Source organism: Myripristis murdjan, chromosome 4 (assembly GCF_902150065.1).
Source record: "Myripristis murdjan chromosome 4, fMyrMur1.1, whole genome shotgun sequence".
Lineage (NCBI taxonomy): Eukaryota > Metazoa > Chordata > Actinopteri > Holocentriformes > Holocentridae > Myripristis > Myripristis murdjan.
This window is the reverse complement of record NC_043983.1, coordinates 5,390,922-5,407,999: the sequence shown is the minus strand read 5'-3', so window position 1 is coordinate 5,407,999 and position 17,078 is coordinate 5,390,922. Positions and strand designations below refer to the sequence as shown.

The 17,078-nt window shown below is 42.4% G+C and overlaps 2 protein-coding genes across 3 annotated transcripts in view; both read left to right on the top strand.

The window, feature by feature from the left end:
- Window positions 1-17,078, top strand: part of rabgap1l (RAB GTPase activating protein 1-like) — a 175,184-nt gene that overhangs the window by 51,322 nt on the left and 106,784 nt on the right. The gene's annotated exons all lie outside the window — the stretch shown is intronic.
- On the top strand, window positions 11,663-15,146 carry gpr52 (G protein-coupled receptor 52). Its single transcript, XM_030049028.1, has one exon. The coding sequence runs from the start codon at window positions 12,759-12,761 to the stop codon at window positions 13,875-13,877; it is 1,119 nt and encodes a 372-aa protein (XP_029904888.1). The 5' UTR covers window positions 11,663-12,758; the 3' UTR covers window positions 13,878-15,146.

Sequence of the window (17,078 nt, the reverse complement as noted above, 5' to 3'; positions counted from 1 at the left end):
ACCTCTCTTGCCCTCATTGTTTCTTTCTTTCTCTCACTGTCTTTATCTTTTACTGTGCCAGTCTTTCTTATCATCTGTCTCTTTACCTCCCACTGCCTCTTTCTTTTATCCTCAATCTGTTTTCTCTGTCTCTCTCCTACACTACCTCCCATCTGTCTTCCTCACTCTCCCCCACTGTTTCTTCTTTCCCTCTGTCACAGTCTTATAAGCCATCTCTCTTCCTCTCGGTGTCCCTCTCTCTGTCGTCTTCTTTCACTCTCTCTAACAAAGCATCTCTCTCTCATTGTACCCCACCCCCCCTCCACACACACACACACACACACACACACACACACATATGCGCACGCACACACACACACACACACACACACACACACACACACACACACACATACACACACACACACACACACATATGCGCGCACACACACACACACATACACACACACACACACACCACACACACACACACACACACACACACACACACATATGCGCACACACACACACACACACACACACACACACACACACACACACACACACACACACACACACACACACACACACCTCTTACATAAGACCAGGTTTCTGCAGCTTGGCTCATTCATCCTCATTCTGGTGGCTGGGCCACGCCCACATCCTCCGTCTTACTGGAGTAATGAGGTATTGATAGGCGGGTGGCCAAGCTATTAATAGCTGCACCAAATGAATGGGAATGAGGGAAGGATGGAATGAGGGAGGAGGGAGAGGCAAATGACAGCGGTGGTGAGGGTGATGTGGAGCTTATTAATGTCTGTTGTCTGGGCTCGCTGATGATGTTAATGCTGATTGAATCCTAAGTAATTGGACTGTCACCCTATACGGGGGGTTATCGGTGTTGCAAATCAGGACCCTGAATAACACCTCAAGGCTGGGCAAAGGCAAGGATTCCTAAATCCTGGGTGGTTTAGAATGCTAACGCAGTGTCATCATCACAGTGTCAGATTCCTGGATATTGACTGTCTGAAATATTTATTTATTGCGAGTTTGATGAGGTGAGTCCTGAGGTGAAGCTTTATGGAAATGTTCAACAATACAGTGGAGCGAATACCGGTGCCAAGGTCCTACCATCTACAGTGTTGGAGCTCTTTTCATTTATACAGCCATGGAGTGCATGTACACACACACACACACACACACCACACACACCATTGGGTCCAGGCATGAGTAATCCAAATGATGGCTGCTTATCTATAGAGTAGACAGCGTAACCGGCTAGGTGCAGTGTTTAAATAACCAACTAGATGTTCAGAGTCAAATATTAATTCCATATGGTAGTTGGTTTGCCACTGTTCTGACAGGCTTTGAAAATTTATGAGTATATGGCTTTGAGAAAAAGAAAGTGAGACCTTAAAGGTATAATATGTAATATTATTTCTTAATAAGTGCAAATGACCATTACACAGCACTGGGTTCATGAGTGTTGTTGATCAGTACCCTTCAATGCACTGTTACTGTGACGGCTGCTGAGATTTCAAACTGAAAATCACCACTCTGGTCCATCCCATTTGTTTTGTTTTGAGGAAAATCCCCCTCCACTCCGCTCCCCAACACACACACACACACACACACACACACACCAGGCTGTTCAGTGATAGCCTGTAGAGTCAGCTGTTAGCTGGCAATACCACTAAGCTTGTAATTGAGTCTGTGTACAGATGTGGATGGCAATAGCCAATCGATAGTACTAAACATCATAAAATTACATGGTGTTCCTTTAAAAAATTTTGACAGTGGATCACCTTTTTCTTAATTAAAAATTTGTAAATTATATGGAATAGCTACCTTAAGAGTAAATGATATAGAGCAGCTACCGTAGATTAATTATAAAATAGCCCTCACAATTAATCAGTATGCATCAACATTTCATGTCTTGAAGAAAACTCTATGATGGACATATGTCAGTGAGGCAGTAGTGTACAGTTTTAATCTGAATTTGAGCATAACTTCCTTTTTGATCTACTGCTAGCCAAAGTCATGTCTTAACATAAAATGCTTAATTTTTGAGGCCTTAAATTTATCCAAATAAGGCCTTGAAAGTACTTGAAAACTCTTGAATTTGATGTACAAGAGAGTGTGGCATCCTTGTCTAGACTCCAGAAACAAACCTTTACCAGCACGTTGCTGGTGGCTGGTTAGCTTGATATCATAGATTGCAAAGTGTCATGTTCAATTTTGTACAGCTCTCATTTACACAGCCATCACTCACAGAGTCACAGACACATGCACACACACACGCACACACACACACACACACACACACGCAGACACATACACGCGCATACCATGGCCTCAGGGCATCAGAAACATTCACAAATAACTCTTTTCTCGGTTGGCGTGTCACTATGTCAGGGGTGGGACAGGGGGGTGGGGGGTTGATAGTGACATTTGAGCAACCTTTTCGTCTCCCCAGAGCCAAAGCAGCCTAAAGTGTGTTGCCACGCTTGAACCTCACAGCTTTAAAAAAAAAAGCTCAGACAGCTATTTCCAGGCCTGTCTTTCCAAAGACTGATCTCACCACAGCGCCCCAGGTGTCTTAATGGAGGTCAGGGTCTCTCCTCAGGCCCGATGGCTATAATCAGGAGCATGGAACAAAGGTTTTCACCATGGCTGCCTGTGAGGAGCCATCTGTATGAAAAGCTGAAGATAGTCCAAAGTGATTGTTTTTGAATTGATTGATTAAAATTAATAATTGATTATTATTTATTGTTTTAGCTTTTATGCTCCATCTTTAATGATGTCTTTCAATTTTAGTTGCTGTTTGCAGGAGTAGTTGCTGCACAGGAGAATTGTACCAATGGACGTTTTTCACAGCAGCCATTTTGACATGAGATAGCGGGGAAATACAGGTGTTATTGATAACATTAACTAAGCTTGGCTTAGCAAGTGAAAACATAGGGACGATGCATTGCTCCCTCTGCAGGGACTGCTTTGGAGGCAAGTATGGGAAATATTACAAAATAATAATGTAATAATAATAATGTTCTTGTGAAAAAATAGTCCAATAATTACATTACCTGCCTCGCCACTAACTTAAACCTTATATTCCGTGAACAGACTGCATCTCACTTATACTCCCAGCCCTGCCAAAGCTCTGGGTTCTCTTAGATGTGTTTTCCTATGAAAGCCAAACCCTTCCAAAGCAATAAATTGTCTCTCTCCTAGCTTGTCTCTTTGACTGGCTCCACCTTCTTGCAATCTTGCGTCACCCTGCGCACAGTTACATTTGTGGAGAGGTGCACATAAACTACAGGTACAAAGTCTGCAGGCTACGTCAGAGCCACAGACACAAACAACGTAGCTACAGAGGCATTTTGATGGTGAAGTATGAATTGGCCTTTAGTCGGACTTTAGTCAGACCTAGACTTCTGAAACCCTAATACAACCGCTTATTCTAAGACAGCTAGTGTGATTTAAATGTAAATAAATAGATACAGTGCTTTCAGAAAGTATTCAGACCCCCTTCACTTTCTTCGCGTTTGTTATGTTGCAGCCTGATGCTACAATCTTTTAAATGATTTTTTCTCTCATTAATCTACACACAGTACCTTATAATGACAAAGTGAAAACAGAATTTTAGAAATGTTTGTAAATTTATTAAAAAGGAACCCTAAACCTAACCCTAACCAACCATGGGTCCAATATCCTCTTTTCCTTACAATGTAGTTCTCTTCAGTAGACACACAGTCCCCCACCCTACCTCCCACCAACCATTCAGCCCCTATGTGTCACTCCAGTGTAGCCCTTCATGCCCCACTAACATCTCCATATCAGAAACACAGTGAGCTCCATTACCTGGACACACTGCCTCCCCTCTACATTGCTGAAACAATCAGTAACTATTAGAAAAACAAAAATCTGTCATTCCTACAGTCATCTCAGACCATTCAGAGAGCACATCCATATGTATACAAATTTATGAAAGTACATAAATACCACAAGTCATGGGAGCAAATAACCTATTATTAAGAATGAAAACGCATTTCTCATTTTACAGACAGTTCTCTTGAGACTAATGCCTCTCAGTTGCTTTTGAGATAGGCTTAGTGGTAGACTTAAACCATAATTAAGGATAAATACCACTATCAAAGCACATTTTGAAGAAGCAGAACACACTGCAAATATTAGGAGATTTAAAGATTTCATTTTAAAGACTTTTGATTCCAACTGTTTTTCGTGATTGTCTTTTCAGTCACATATTGTATCTTACTAAGGTTGACTTTATCAGCACATTAGAAGAGTATCCAAAACACTTTGTTGTCATTTGTCATTTTGTTTTCCTGTATATTGTATTAGATCTAGAATCTCATATCAGCAATTCTGTATAGTAATCAGAGTAACTATAACTATGGTATATATACTGTGTGTATCTGTTGTATATGCATGTGTGTGTGTGTGTGTGTGTGTGTGTGTGTGTGTGTGTGTGTGTGTGTGTGTATGTGTGTGTGTGTGTGTTAGCGTAGCCTCCTATTCGTGCTGACACTGATATGACAGCTCAGATTATGGAGATCCAGCCTACAGCGCCTTTTCTGGTCACAACACTTCTGTCTCTCAGTTCCCATACAAACTGTAGCCCGATAGCTACAGCAGCTCACTGTGTCTTCCTCTTCCTTAGAGACTCACAGACACTTTAATTGCCTCGTGCAATAAATGTACATGAATTGTCATGAAGATTTTTTTTTTTAAATCTCTGTTTCCATTTAACTATCTGGCAAACAAATTTTAGTAAACTTTACATTTGGGAAGCCTGTTAAATGGCATCAACTTAGCTGACAGAAGTGCAAGTGATTAGCATTTTGCGTGCAAAATGTTTGCGTAAATTCACTTAAAACTTGGGAATGGGTACAGGTAGAATGGGTAAAATTTCATCAGACAGTTATCTCACCCCTCCAGCCTGAGATTCAGTAGCTCCTCCAACTATGTGCATGATCATGCATGTGGCTCCAATGCCCATGCAGTGGGGGGATAGGACAACACAAGCCGGCTCCCCTCTGTGCCGTTCTGTAGCTAATGTGGCCAAAGTTAAAGCACCACAGCTCCTATAGGCAAGGCAGAAGTTTTTGGGGGAGGGGAAGTGAGCGTGCACAACAGCAGTGCACTGGTGCATGTGTACATGATTGCTCTGTGCCAGAGCACCTCCTTGAGCTGGTTGTGTGATTTGTACTGATTAATTTTTAACCAGTGAGACTGGTGTCATGGAAATATGTGAAGTGAAGACGACTTTCTTAACAATGTATTACATGGTGGTGTCACCTACTGGGTACAAAGTATGTGCCAGCACCACGGAAACAGTGCCAATGCAAAGTCAATTAGGATTCTTAGTGGTATTGGACACAGGAACACTGGTAATATATAGTGAAAAAGTCCACATTAGGTGGGAGGTTGAGGTGGCAGATGGGTCAGTCAATGTGACTTTCACTCAGTCAACTCAAGTTCAAATCCACTTCAAGGGGAGACCAGTATTTGTTTCTTGTTTATGTGTTAATTTTCTTGGTAAAGCTGTAACTTGCTTACAGTAGCTTACCAACATCAGCCGTGGCCTGTCTCTAACTTTAAACCAAGTAGTTTTAGTCCCTAAACCTTACCAACCTTCTGTGTAAAGCTAATGTTAGCTTGCTAACATTACCATTGGTGTGGATGTGCACGCTTTGGTGTGGTGCAGTAGTTGCACTTAGGTTTTCCTAATTTTCTTTGCGTTGGAATTGATTCCATGGTGCCAGCATGTAAGTTTAACCCATTCTGTGGCAAAATCACATAGTTAAGAAGGTTGTGGTCATGTCATTTCATGTAGATCATGTTGAAGGAGATTACAGACCCAGGAGAAGGCCATGAGACCTTTTTTTTCTCTGTGCATTTAGTTTGGCTCTTTCCCTCTGTATGTAATAATGATCTCTTAATATTGTGATGGAAAAAAAGTTACCTGCAGTAACTTCCAAGTTAACAGTTGGAAGGTAACATTACTATTTGACATATTGACATTTGACAGAACTAATGTAACACTGTGTACAGCACATAATGACACACATGGTACATCACAGCACATCTCTGTCAGACTAACATATAGGATAGTACATCAGAAATCAGAAAATCTTTATTGTCATTATACCAAAAAAAGCATAACAAAATTGTTACATAAACCCTTTTAGAAGCCAAGCCACCAATCATGATAAATCAGCTTTAGTGGGTTATTTGAATTAATTTCCATTCTGTCCTCCCATATTTTTGTGGTCCTGCACTCTAAAATACATATGTAATTGAGCACACATGCAATTTCATTGATTGCTTGGATTTCCTTGATAAATCAGAGAGACGTTATTTGTCTCGTTTTGCACATGAAAAGCCCCGCAAAATCCTTGATAAATCAACCTTTTAGTGTGTCACCCTGCTGACTCTCGTAGCTGGATGCTGGATGCTTGTATCCAGGAAATATGCCAGCAATCTGCCATACTAACCATCCCTCCCTCACTCTCTTCGGCAAGGAAGCTCTCTCTGGTTGTCAGTGTTAGCATTTAAATTTTGCATTTCAGGCATTTAGTTGACACTATCAGTCAGAGCATCTTACAAGCTAAAGCACCTTTATCATAGTTAAAACAAATATTCCTGCACCACAGCAGTATAGCACATCCCCCAGGCCACCAGAGGACCTTATTTCCTCAGACCTAATAGAGTCCAGCCCAAATGGCTGCCCTGCTTCTCCCTGAACACCATGATGCTTGGTAGAAGAAGCTAGGTTAGCAAGGTCTCAGGGTCAATCCCAGAACAGCCAGTGCGTGTCCAGATGCTGATAAGGGCCAAGGGCTGAAATGTGTTTTGCCACTGCTGTATTGTAAGAACAGATGAAGTAGTCATACTGTAGTAGTCCGTACCATTGGAGTGGCGAACATTTCTTTTTGAATTAAAGTCTAAGATAGTCTAAGATCATTTCACATTTCTGAGTTATGTGCGCCTTTTTTCTGATCACTGTTGTCCTTTGTTTAACCTTTGTCTGTCCATGGAAATTCAGCTGAACACCTTGCTGCGTGTCAGCCATTCCCTGTTTCATATGCATGCAGATCTACACATCCAGTACAACCACACTGTTAGCACAGAGCCCCACTCCACCAGAGCAGCTTAAGGTTAAATGTCTTGCTCAAGGGCACCTTGATGCTGTATGCTGAGGGTGGAGAGAGCATTTCTCATTTATTCTCACCACTTCTGGCAGCTGTTGTGGGAACAACCTTATCCTGTCATAGCATCCATGAAAAAGATGCAGAGCCCCCTACCTCCTTACTTATTGTAAGTTCCTCTGGATAAGCCTATCAGCTAAACGTCTGTAATGTAGCTATAATGTCCAACACATTTGGAGAGGCTAAAATCAGCAGGAGCCCCAGTGTGGAGGAGGTGGGAAGCTGGAAGGCAGTAAAAGGTGAATCAGGCTCCACCTTTGTTTCCAAGTGGCCCCATTGGCTTTGTTTTGAAGCTAAATGAATTATTAACACAGGCCTTCTGGTCCTGTTTTTCATCGGCACCTGCCTCCAAAGGTAAAGAGCAGAGGACTGAAAGAACTCCATTGGCTGGATCCTTCCATTGAGATAGCAGATCTATGCCTACATAGTCTTTTTCTATTCTTAACTTTCTTTCTTTCTCTCCATTTCTATGGCTGTCTCTCTTTTTTTCACTGTATGACCAAATTAATGAATATCAGTGTTTAAAAGTATCCTGTCTCCATGACAATTCCAAGACATTTACCTTTCCTGTCCTTTCCTTTCTTTCCTTTCCTTTTCCCCTTCACTCTCTCCCTGCCTCTCTCATGGTACACTAGCAGTTGGCTTTAACTCACTCTCTGGTTCTCAGGTTACAGAACAAATACCAAGGTATTATACTTTAAAGGAATATTTCACTTTACTTCAGTAGAATAATAAGTTATATTTTATTTGGACTACTTAATGCTAACCCTCAACTTAGTATCAACCTAACCCTGGTGTCACTTTGATTGGGGTTGACTATCCAATACTAATACTCAACTTAGTTCAAAATTATCAGAGTTGATACTAACTGTAACTCCGGCTGTAAGCAGAAGTGGTACAAAGCTGATTACCAAGTTAAGAAAACTGGTAGTCTGTTGATACTAAGTTCAGTATTTACATTGGACAGGCTGATATGAAGTGAAACATCTACATTGACTGAACTGCAGAACTCAACTGATTAAAAAAAGGTAGATTTGAAGTTGACTTAGCTGAATATTAACATTGAACAATACAAATAAGGTGTGACAGAATATTCTCTCATCTTTTGCTCACATACTTATGTATAATGAAACTCAAGTATATTGACTGTCCTAGGTGTCTGTTACAACACTGTTTCACTGCTTTTATATTAATAACCTAAAAGACAAATGTCTACCACCTGTATCCTGGCAAAGTCCAATCCAAGCATTTGGTATTGTGTTCATTTTCTGAGGTGTGTGTCATACATTTCAACAGACTTCTTCAAAACAGACAGTATATCATGGTGATGTAACGCACACATTGTACTATCTGTGTTGCACGTTGCCCTTTTCAAGAAGTTGTTATGCTTGCATTCAATTAGTGATCAAGAGACTCTGAAAAAGGCTGAACACCGGTTGCTATGGATTCTAGCAGTAGCTGATCTTGAAGGTTAGCCATTTATGACAAATCTGTTACCTGGTTAAAATGAAAATGAAGCCAGACATGAGGTGCAGCTTTCAGTGTAGCTGATACTCTCATCCACAGCATTTACAGTTAGTGAGCAGGTGGCGGGGGTCATTGTCTTGCTCAAGGACATTTAATCACTTCAGCATACATAGCTGTTGATGGACACACAGTGGTTGTTGTGTGGATCAAATCTATGACCTGGTGCCATCAGGCCAGTTTCTCGAATTATTAGGCCAGCTTGGTGACACTGGACGAATGAGAATAGTTGATGTATGAGAAATATCATGTACAAGAAACAGCACAAGCTTCATTTGAGCCAACTTTAGCTGCAACAGCAACTGACTGTTGCTATGAGCAACCTGTTTGTTTGCTAGCTAAATGGCTGTGCCTAGTTTTGCAATGATTGACAGTCCCATCTCCCTTTTCCCATCTAATATCGTAGTTTTGCATATATTAGACAAAGGAATATCTTGAGTATCTGTTAACATTACTGTCATCTACTATGACAGCCAGCTCTGTCTGTCTGAAGTGAGAGGTCAAAGAACACACTGATGCATGGGGTCACATCCTATGAGCATGTCCTGTTTTTCAGCGTATTCCTTTCCATCACAAATTAGCACATTTCTTTTTATTGAATCAAAAGATACATATATACCTCTTCTCCTGCTAGGCCTATAGGGAGCATCGTGCTGCTCTTCCTTCACTGAGGGAAGACCACGTTTCTATGCCAAGGTGCTAGAATTAAGACATGAACTGGGCAAAAAGAAAAACTAACTAAATAAATAAAAATAATAAAAAATAACATCTAATATGTCATTTATATTATAATCTCACTTTGTTGCTAAGGGATATATAGGCAGGGCGGACCCTAGTCAGCCCAGATGATTTGACCTGGGCTCTCAGTTGAGGGATTATTTTCCTGATTTTCCCTCTTTGCTACACTGTTCAGTGTGTTTTGGCTAACACCAGTAAAGGTTTTGTTAGCTAAAGTGCTTTGGTTTTAAAGTCAAATCCTATTCATTGCAGCTGCACTGCGAAATTTGCCACACTGGCTTCCCCAAATGGCAGGCAGAGGTAGCTGTTGATGAGGCCAGCTTTCTCTGGAGGGAACACTGGCTCCCCTGCTGTTCAGAAACATTTTTGGATTTGTCTCTTATTGTTTGATTCATCACTTTGATTCATCATTCGTCACCGGGGATGGAATGCTCTTCTCTGTTGCTGCCCCCCTTTGCAATTTAAACTCTTAAGAAGGCTACATTTTTACATATAGATGTACAATTTTAATTGTTCACTGAGATAGTTTGCTCCCTTACTGACTCTTCATGATCTGAATGATTGATACTTTGCTTCTCTACCGCTCTGAACTTTTAAATTAAGGTTCCTATAAGAAGCTAGCAATAGTGTTAATTTTCCAAAATGTACATTGATTTTAGTGTTAAAAAATGCACTAGTAGTTTTACAATCTGGAATGCATGGACACTGCCTAAATTGAGCAAAATGTTTCTTTATGGCAAGTGTTTCTGCACCGTCTGGCGTTGATGCTCCACATTTCCTCCATATCCGCCCTTCTGCTCAGCCAATTTGCTCTCACTTGTTCCTCTTTGTCATCTGCTGGCCAGGGGACGCTCCCAACTAGCTGAAATGCCTGGCAACTGTAACTATGGGGCAGGCATAATTGAGTGAGGCTATTGGTTTGTGAAACATACAGGGGGCAGTATTGGGGTGGGGTGGGGGGTAACAGGAGACATTGAGATATAAAGAAGTGTGAGGGAAAGAGGAAAGAAAAGAGTGGGAGAGAAAAGGAGGGAGGAAGCGTGGAACTCTAGTTAATAGAAAATGGACTGTGAGAGATAAGTAATATGTAAATAGGAAATGTGGCCAAATTTAGCTCTGGGAGAAAGCAAGTGTGAGACACAGAATAATGTAGTGGAGAGCCTCAGGTGCAGCCAGGAGGGGAGGGGGGTGAGGGAGAAGCTGAGTGAGAGAGAGCAAGAAGGAGGGAGGGTCTCTGCTCGAGTGTGTGTGCAGAGAGGGAGAGAGAGAGAGTCTGTGAGTGAGTGTGCGAGCTAGAGATAGTGTGGGGAGAGGGAGGGATGGAAGTGTAAGCCAGTCACAGCATCTCTCCTTCTCACTGCACCAGGGCTGAGGGACTCTTCGTCCCCTCGCTTCCCTCACTGCAGATTTGACTCTTCATTTCCATCAGCGCGGTCATCTTTTTTTTTTTCCTTCCTTTCGCCCCGCTGCTTTTGATAGGTGCATTGCATTCATCTCTTGCTGTGTGCCGGTATTTGAGGATTTATTTAGTGGAAACGCGAGTCATCCTGTTTAACAAACTGAAAGGGGACGTTTGCAGAGGATAGTGCTGAAAACTGGGACTCCGACTGGGACTTGGTCTTTTCTTTATACCGCTGGAGTGGATTCCCCTTTTGTTGCGCCTGCCAGTGTTTTTGTTCAGGGCGACAGATATATTGAAAGAGAGAGAGAGAGAGAGATCAAGAGTTAAAGGGGAGACCGCAGGACCACATACCTCTACGACTGCACAAAAAGCATATTTGAAAGGACTAAGGCATGTATAAGTAATAAAATCAGTAGTCGCGACAAGCAAGATGAGGATGACGCAAAGGGTGCCCACACCCTCTGCCGATTCTTCAGAATGTCACGGCTAAAATACAACCAACAACAAGTTTATGGGATAAACAAGTGGAATGCTGTTTGATCCCCACACCCCTCCCTGCCGGCACCAGCCACAGGATTGCTGAGGAGTGAATGTGAGAGGAGCGCTGAGTTATTCAGCTGGCCTCTCACTGCTCCTGGAGAGTCCTTTCACCTGCCTGCATCAAAGACCGACATTTACCACTTCACCAGATATCGGATAACTTTTACATTCATTTTGTATTTTGCACCTTACAAGCTGGAACACTTTGTGGCAAGTGTTTGGTTTTAAACTAAAGCGGTTTCACAGCAGACCACGTCCATACATTTTCACGCACTTGGTTTTTGCCTCTCTCTGCCTGGGGATGCCTTGTAAACACATTTTCCCCCCCAGCGCTGTGTGTGCTGTGAGAGCTGTGACATTATCTCCTGCGGACATCCCCATGTTGTTCTAGGCTGTGTCTGTGTTTTCATTCAGACAATAGTTGGGCATACATGGGCTCCAGACACTGACCGGAGGACCACCAAAATAAGGGAAGCCTACTGTTAGTCAGAAAACATAGTAGCACCCATGCCACTGTGGAACTTTGGACTCTGTATTGGAGGATCGATTCAAACACAATGGTTAACATGGATGTAATTTTCCCTCCTGATCGCGGTATCACCAAGAGATCTTTTTTGTTATTGCCCTGATCAACAGCAGCCAGAAGAAAAAAGCTTTAAAAGAGATTTTTGAATTTTTGAATGACCAACAGAGGGTGACAGCTCTGATCTATAAGTGAGAAATAGGAGCCACATGCTCCTTACTTACCCAACTTCTGGTAAGAATCTGTTAAATGGGAAGAGCTGTGTGCTTTGCCTTGTGCTTCCCCCTGCCTTGAATGGTTTCTTGCCTTGTGTCTTCTATGCTCTCTGCCCTTGTGAGGACAGCTTGTGCCCTCAGCCTCCTGGTGGCAACTCTCATTAGAATCAGGAGATGAGGCCACAGACTGGCAGGCAAAGCAGCAAGGAGGCTTGCCCCTGGGATAGATGCTGGCCACGGTACTAATGCTAGCCCTTTTTTGTTTGCTCAAGGAATACAGCTTTTCTCTCTCTACTCCCAACTGCTACCTTCCCACTTCCTTTGCTAAGCATGACTGATTGGAAAGGGAGAGCTGAGCAGGTCGTCCTGCCTTCCCAGCGGCTGTATTGATTTTCCTCCAGTCAGTGTTCATTTGATTGAGACCCAGCTATGTGAGAGCAAGGTGAAAGAGAGAGTGAGTGTGCTAGAGAGAGTATTGAGCTCCTTGTACTGAGGGAGGCTGCAGATACCCGCTGAGGGGGGCAGGGCCGGGACGTCTACTGTTACAGGCCATCTGCCTTGGGGGTGGCACGCCACAAACCTGACCCACCTGGATAACACCCAAAACAATGAACCAGTCTGAACTGACAACGGACCCAATGCCCACTGCCAACAGCAGCCTGGGTGACATCTTCCCTGGCAGGGCCTCCAACCACTCCTGTCCCCTGGGCTGGGGCCAGAATGAGGGCCTGGAGGCCTGTGTTTTGGAGACGGCCGTCATCGTACTTCTAACAGTTCTCATTATTGCAGGGAACCTGACCGTCATCTTTGTGTTCCACTGTGCCCCTCTGCTTCACCACTACACAACCAGCTACTTCATCCAGACCATGGCCTACGCTGACCTGCTGGTGGGTCTCAGCTGTCTGGTACCCACTCTGTCTTTGCTTCACTACCCAGCAAGTGTCCAGGAGCCCATCACCTGCCAGGTCTTTAGCTACGTCATCTCTGTTCTCAAGAGTGTTTCAATGGCCTGCTTGGCTTGCATTAGTGTGGACCGCTACCTGGCCATAACTAAACCTCTATCCTACAACCAGCTGGTGACACCGTGCCGGCTACGTGGCTGCATCACCCTCATTTGGGTCTACTCCAGCCTGGTCTTTTTGCCATCTTTCTTTGGATGGGGCAAGCCAGGCTACCATGGGGACATCTTTGAGTGGTGCGCCCACTCTTGGCCCACCTCTGCCCTCTTTACAGGCTTTGTGGTATGCTTGCTCTACGCACCCGCTGCGCTTGTGGTCTGTTTTACCTATTATCATATCTTCCGTATCTGCCAGCAGCACAATAGAGAGATCAGTGAACGACGGGCACGTTTCCCCAGCCAGGAGATGGAGGCCTCCGAGGGCAGTGGTGGAGGCCATCAGGGAGGACATGGACCAGACCGACGCTATGCCATGGTGCTCTTCCGCATCACCAGTGTTTTCTATATGCTGTGGCTGCCCTACATCATTTACTTCCTGCTGGAAAGCTCCCATGTGCTGGATAGCCCTGCCCTCTCCTTTGTCACCACCTGGCTAGCTATTAGCAACAGCTTTTGCAACTGCGTCATCTACAGCTTGTCCAATAGTGTGTTCCGCCTAGGCATGCGCAGGCTCTCCCAGACGATTTGCTCCTTCAGCCACTGCGCTGCTGATGACCGGGACTTTGGAGAACCTAAACCAAGGAAGAGGGCAAACTCATGCTCCATTTGAAGGGAAGATTTTCACAGGAAGAGGATTTTACTGTAATATTTGAATTGAAAGCTTGAATCTTAACAAGCTTACCAGCTGGTGAACTTTGACTTAATTTGGCAGGATTAAACTAAACAGAAAAAAATCCTGTTGTTATAGTGTCTGTGAGCTGACACCAGCGACGTTGCCTCGGTCATGTTAACCTTGATTGATTGCGTTCCAAGCTTTTCAAGGAGGTGTAATGTCTAAACAAAAAGATTTAATGGTGGACAGGTACTTTGTGGTGGCTTTTAATCTGTGCTGTGGGTTTTAGCTTTGGATCACATAGAAAGTAGTTTCACCATGGCTTTCTCAGGCTTAAGTGTTTACATTTTGCTGTATGTTATCAGCCAGGTCAGAACTAGCGGGAAGACAAAGTTGTAGATTTCAAATTATTTATAAACATTTCCTCAGACATCAAATTTGACCTCATAATTTAATGCCTATTGTTGAATTTTGTTAAAGTTGCTGTGAATTGGATTTGACCTTCCAGTCAAGGTCTGCACACTTTTCATGACTGCGATTAGCACAGATAAGTTCAGCCTATAAACCTTACTTGCACATACCCTCCTGGGTAAAGGGTGTAAATGGGTTTCATTAGACTTGCTAACTATATAAACACACACAGTGGCAATGAGGACATCCATTATGCTGCTGTTAAATAACAGATGGTGAATGGCCTTGACTGTTTTTTAAAAGAAAGTGAGCAGTCCCTTTCTCCTGAGTTATTATTTTGTTTTAGACAGTAAATTGAGAGGAGTGATTAAAGGAGAGAGAAATGTTGGAACGTAGGGATGCACTGATCAGGTCTACTGATCTACTGATGCCCAATTCACTGAGCACTGTTCCTATTGTTGATTGAAATGTTTTCCGCTGAGACTTTCTACACTGTCAGAAAAAGGTACACTGTAACACCTATTGTCACTAGGGCCAAACTTTTTTTTTCTTTTCATGATACTGAATTTTATTTTATTTTATTTATTTATTTATTTTTAAATTCCCCAAACAATGTGAATAAAATGGAACAAATTAGATTTTCTCACCCTATAGTCCCAATTTTCTACTTGTTTATTGGGAGTTTTAAACAAAAAGGTGCGCAATTTGTAAATGGAAAACTGACTTCATGTTAAGTCTCAAAGTGGGTTATTTGCAATTTTTCCACCAATGTCTGAATTGTAGTTGTGGACAAATGACAGATTCTAGTTGTACTCCAACAGGGGACACACATGTGTCTTTGGAGTATTTCAGCTGCAGAGGTGTCAGGTGCTCTGGATGAGGGACACCTGATAATCATTTTTCAATCAATATAAATAGAGAGCTTTGCTTTGTGTTTTGTGTTGTGGCATGAAGGTTCAGCCCCATGCAGCGGCACAAAGGGGAAATAACAGTGTACCTTTTTTTCTGACAGTCTACTAACTTTGGTATATAACGTGGACGTGCACAGCAAGTGTAAATAGTAAAATTACAGTCTTGCCCTGTGTTGAACACTTTACATGTTAATGTGTGTTTGAAGACTGAAGTGCTTACTCACCTGTTGCCAACTTACAGCTCATGAGAACTTTGTCGTTGTGGCAGTAAAGGCTCTTCTGCCTTCTGTCCAGCATATCAAAATAGTTCTGTATGATCAGACTATGAAATTCAAAATACACATGCCAAAATTGCACACATTACATACTACATTCTGATTTGTATCAGAATATTTTTTTTTAAATCCAATTGAATTACATGCCGATATGCTAATAATGTTCTACAGTTGCAACACTGATATGCTGATCGCTGATGACTCATATAGACTGATTATATGCTTATTATGATTAATGGTCAGTTGATTGGTGCATCCCTATTGGAAAACAGATTTTAGAGTTAGGCAGGGAATGTGTTGGGCTCAGGTTTGTAAGACAGTGAATGTCTTACCTCTTCTTTTAGACCAAACTCAGTATGTGTTCACTGCTAAATTTGGACAATTTACATAAAGCAGGAATCACAGGCCATTTCAGGTGGTCTTGCTAAATATTTATGATCTTCTGTCATGAACTTTGCGTTTGTGCATTTATGCCCTTGCTTCAGATGACTGCACTCAGAGGGGCAAAGTGTGGGTGTTGGAAAATGACCCCAAACAGTTTACTGGCCTCCTATTGGAGTTTGGCAATCAACTCCATTCTATTTAAAACAAGAATTATATGTGTTCTGTCGCTCTGTCCTACCAGCTTGTTAAAACGGAAAGACTGTTTCCCCTCTGGGGCTTGTGATGTACAAAATTTAGACGATATTTGCCGTAAACACACCCTACAAGACTGCCTTCGGTTCTAATTCTCAACCTTTGTCACAGCACAGTAGTGTAGTCATTCCAATGATTTACCTTGTACATTCCCTTTACTATTGGATTTTTCTAGACAATGTTGAAGCAGAATCTATTCCATAGTCACATACAATAGCCAGTGACTTCTGATATCCCTTTCTACTCATGTAGTGATGTTGGTCATCTGTGGTTTAGACCTTGCCTGTAGTGTACTTTCAGCCATGCTAGAAACCAAGTGACACAGCAACCCAGCCCCTCGATATTGTGACTGTTGTTCGACTTTATGCTGCTTAACAGTATCTCGTGTAAGTCATTTATTTTTTTTTTTTAATTTTTATGCATTACAGATTGTTCTGTATATGTGCCTAAACATGTATATTTTATATGAAAGGTGAAAAAAAGGTGTTTGGAAACACGTTTGTGACCATATCTTGCGACCATGAGCCTCCTTCGTGCTCATCCAGATATTTCAAGTTTGCATTTGAACGTGCATTGTTAGTGGAATTAGGTTTCCATGGGCTTGTGATATGTTCAGAAGGTTTTCACTGGTCATTTTGTAACAGAAATCAAGTGATCTTGATTTCTGCCTCCAAGTGTGTACAACTTCTCCTCTCATGAGGTTACAAGACGTCTTTAAGGTAAGAGGACAGACTGAAATGATTTGTTTCATGTCCTGTGAATTTCATTTGATAGTCTTGACCATATGACCTTGAATACGTGAGGAATCAGACACAGTAGAGAACCACAATATAGCAGTGTCAAATTGAGGCTTTTGGTATCTATTTTAGTATCAGGCCGTCTGTGCAATTCAGAGTACCTGAATTTGTGTCATGATGTCTTCACAATGTCCTGACAAATAACAAGATTGCACATAGCAGTAGTGA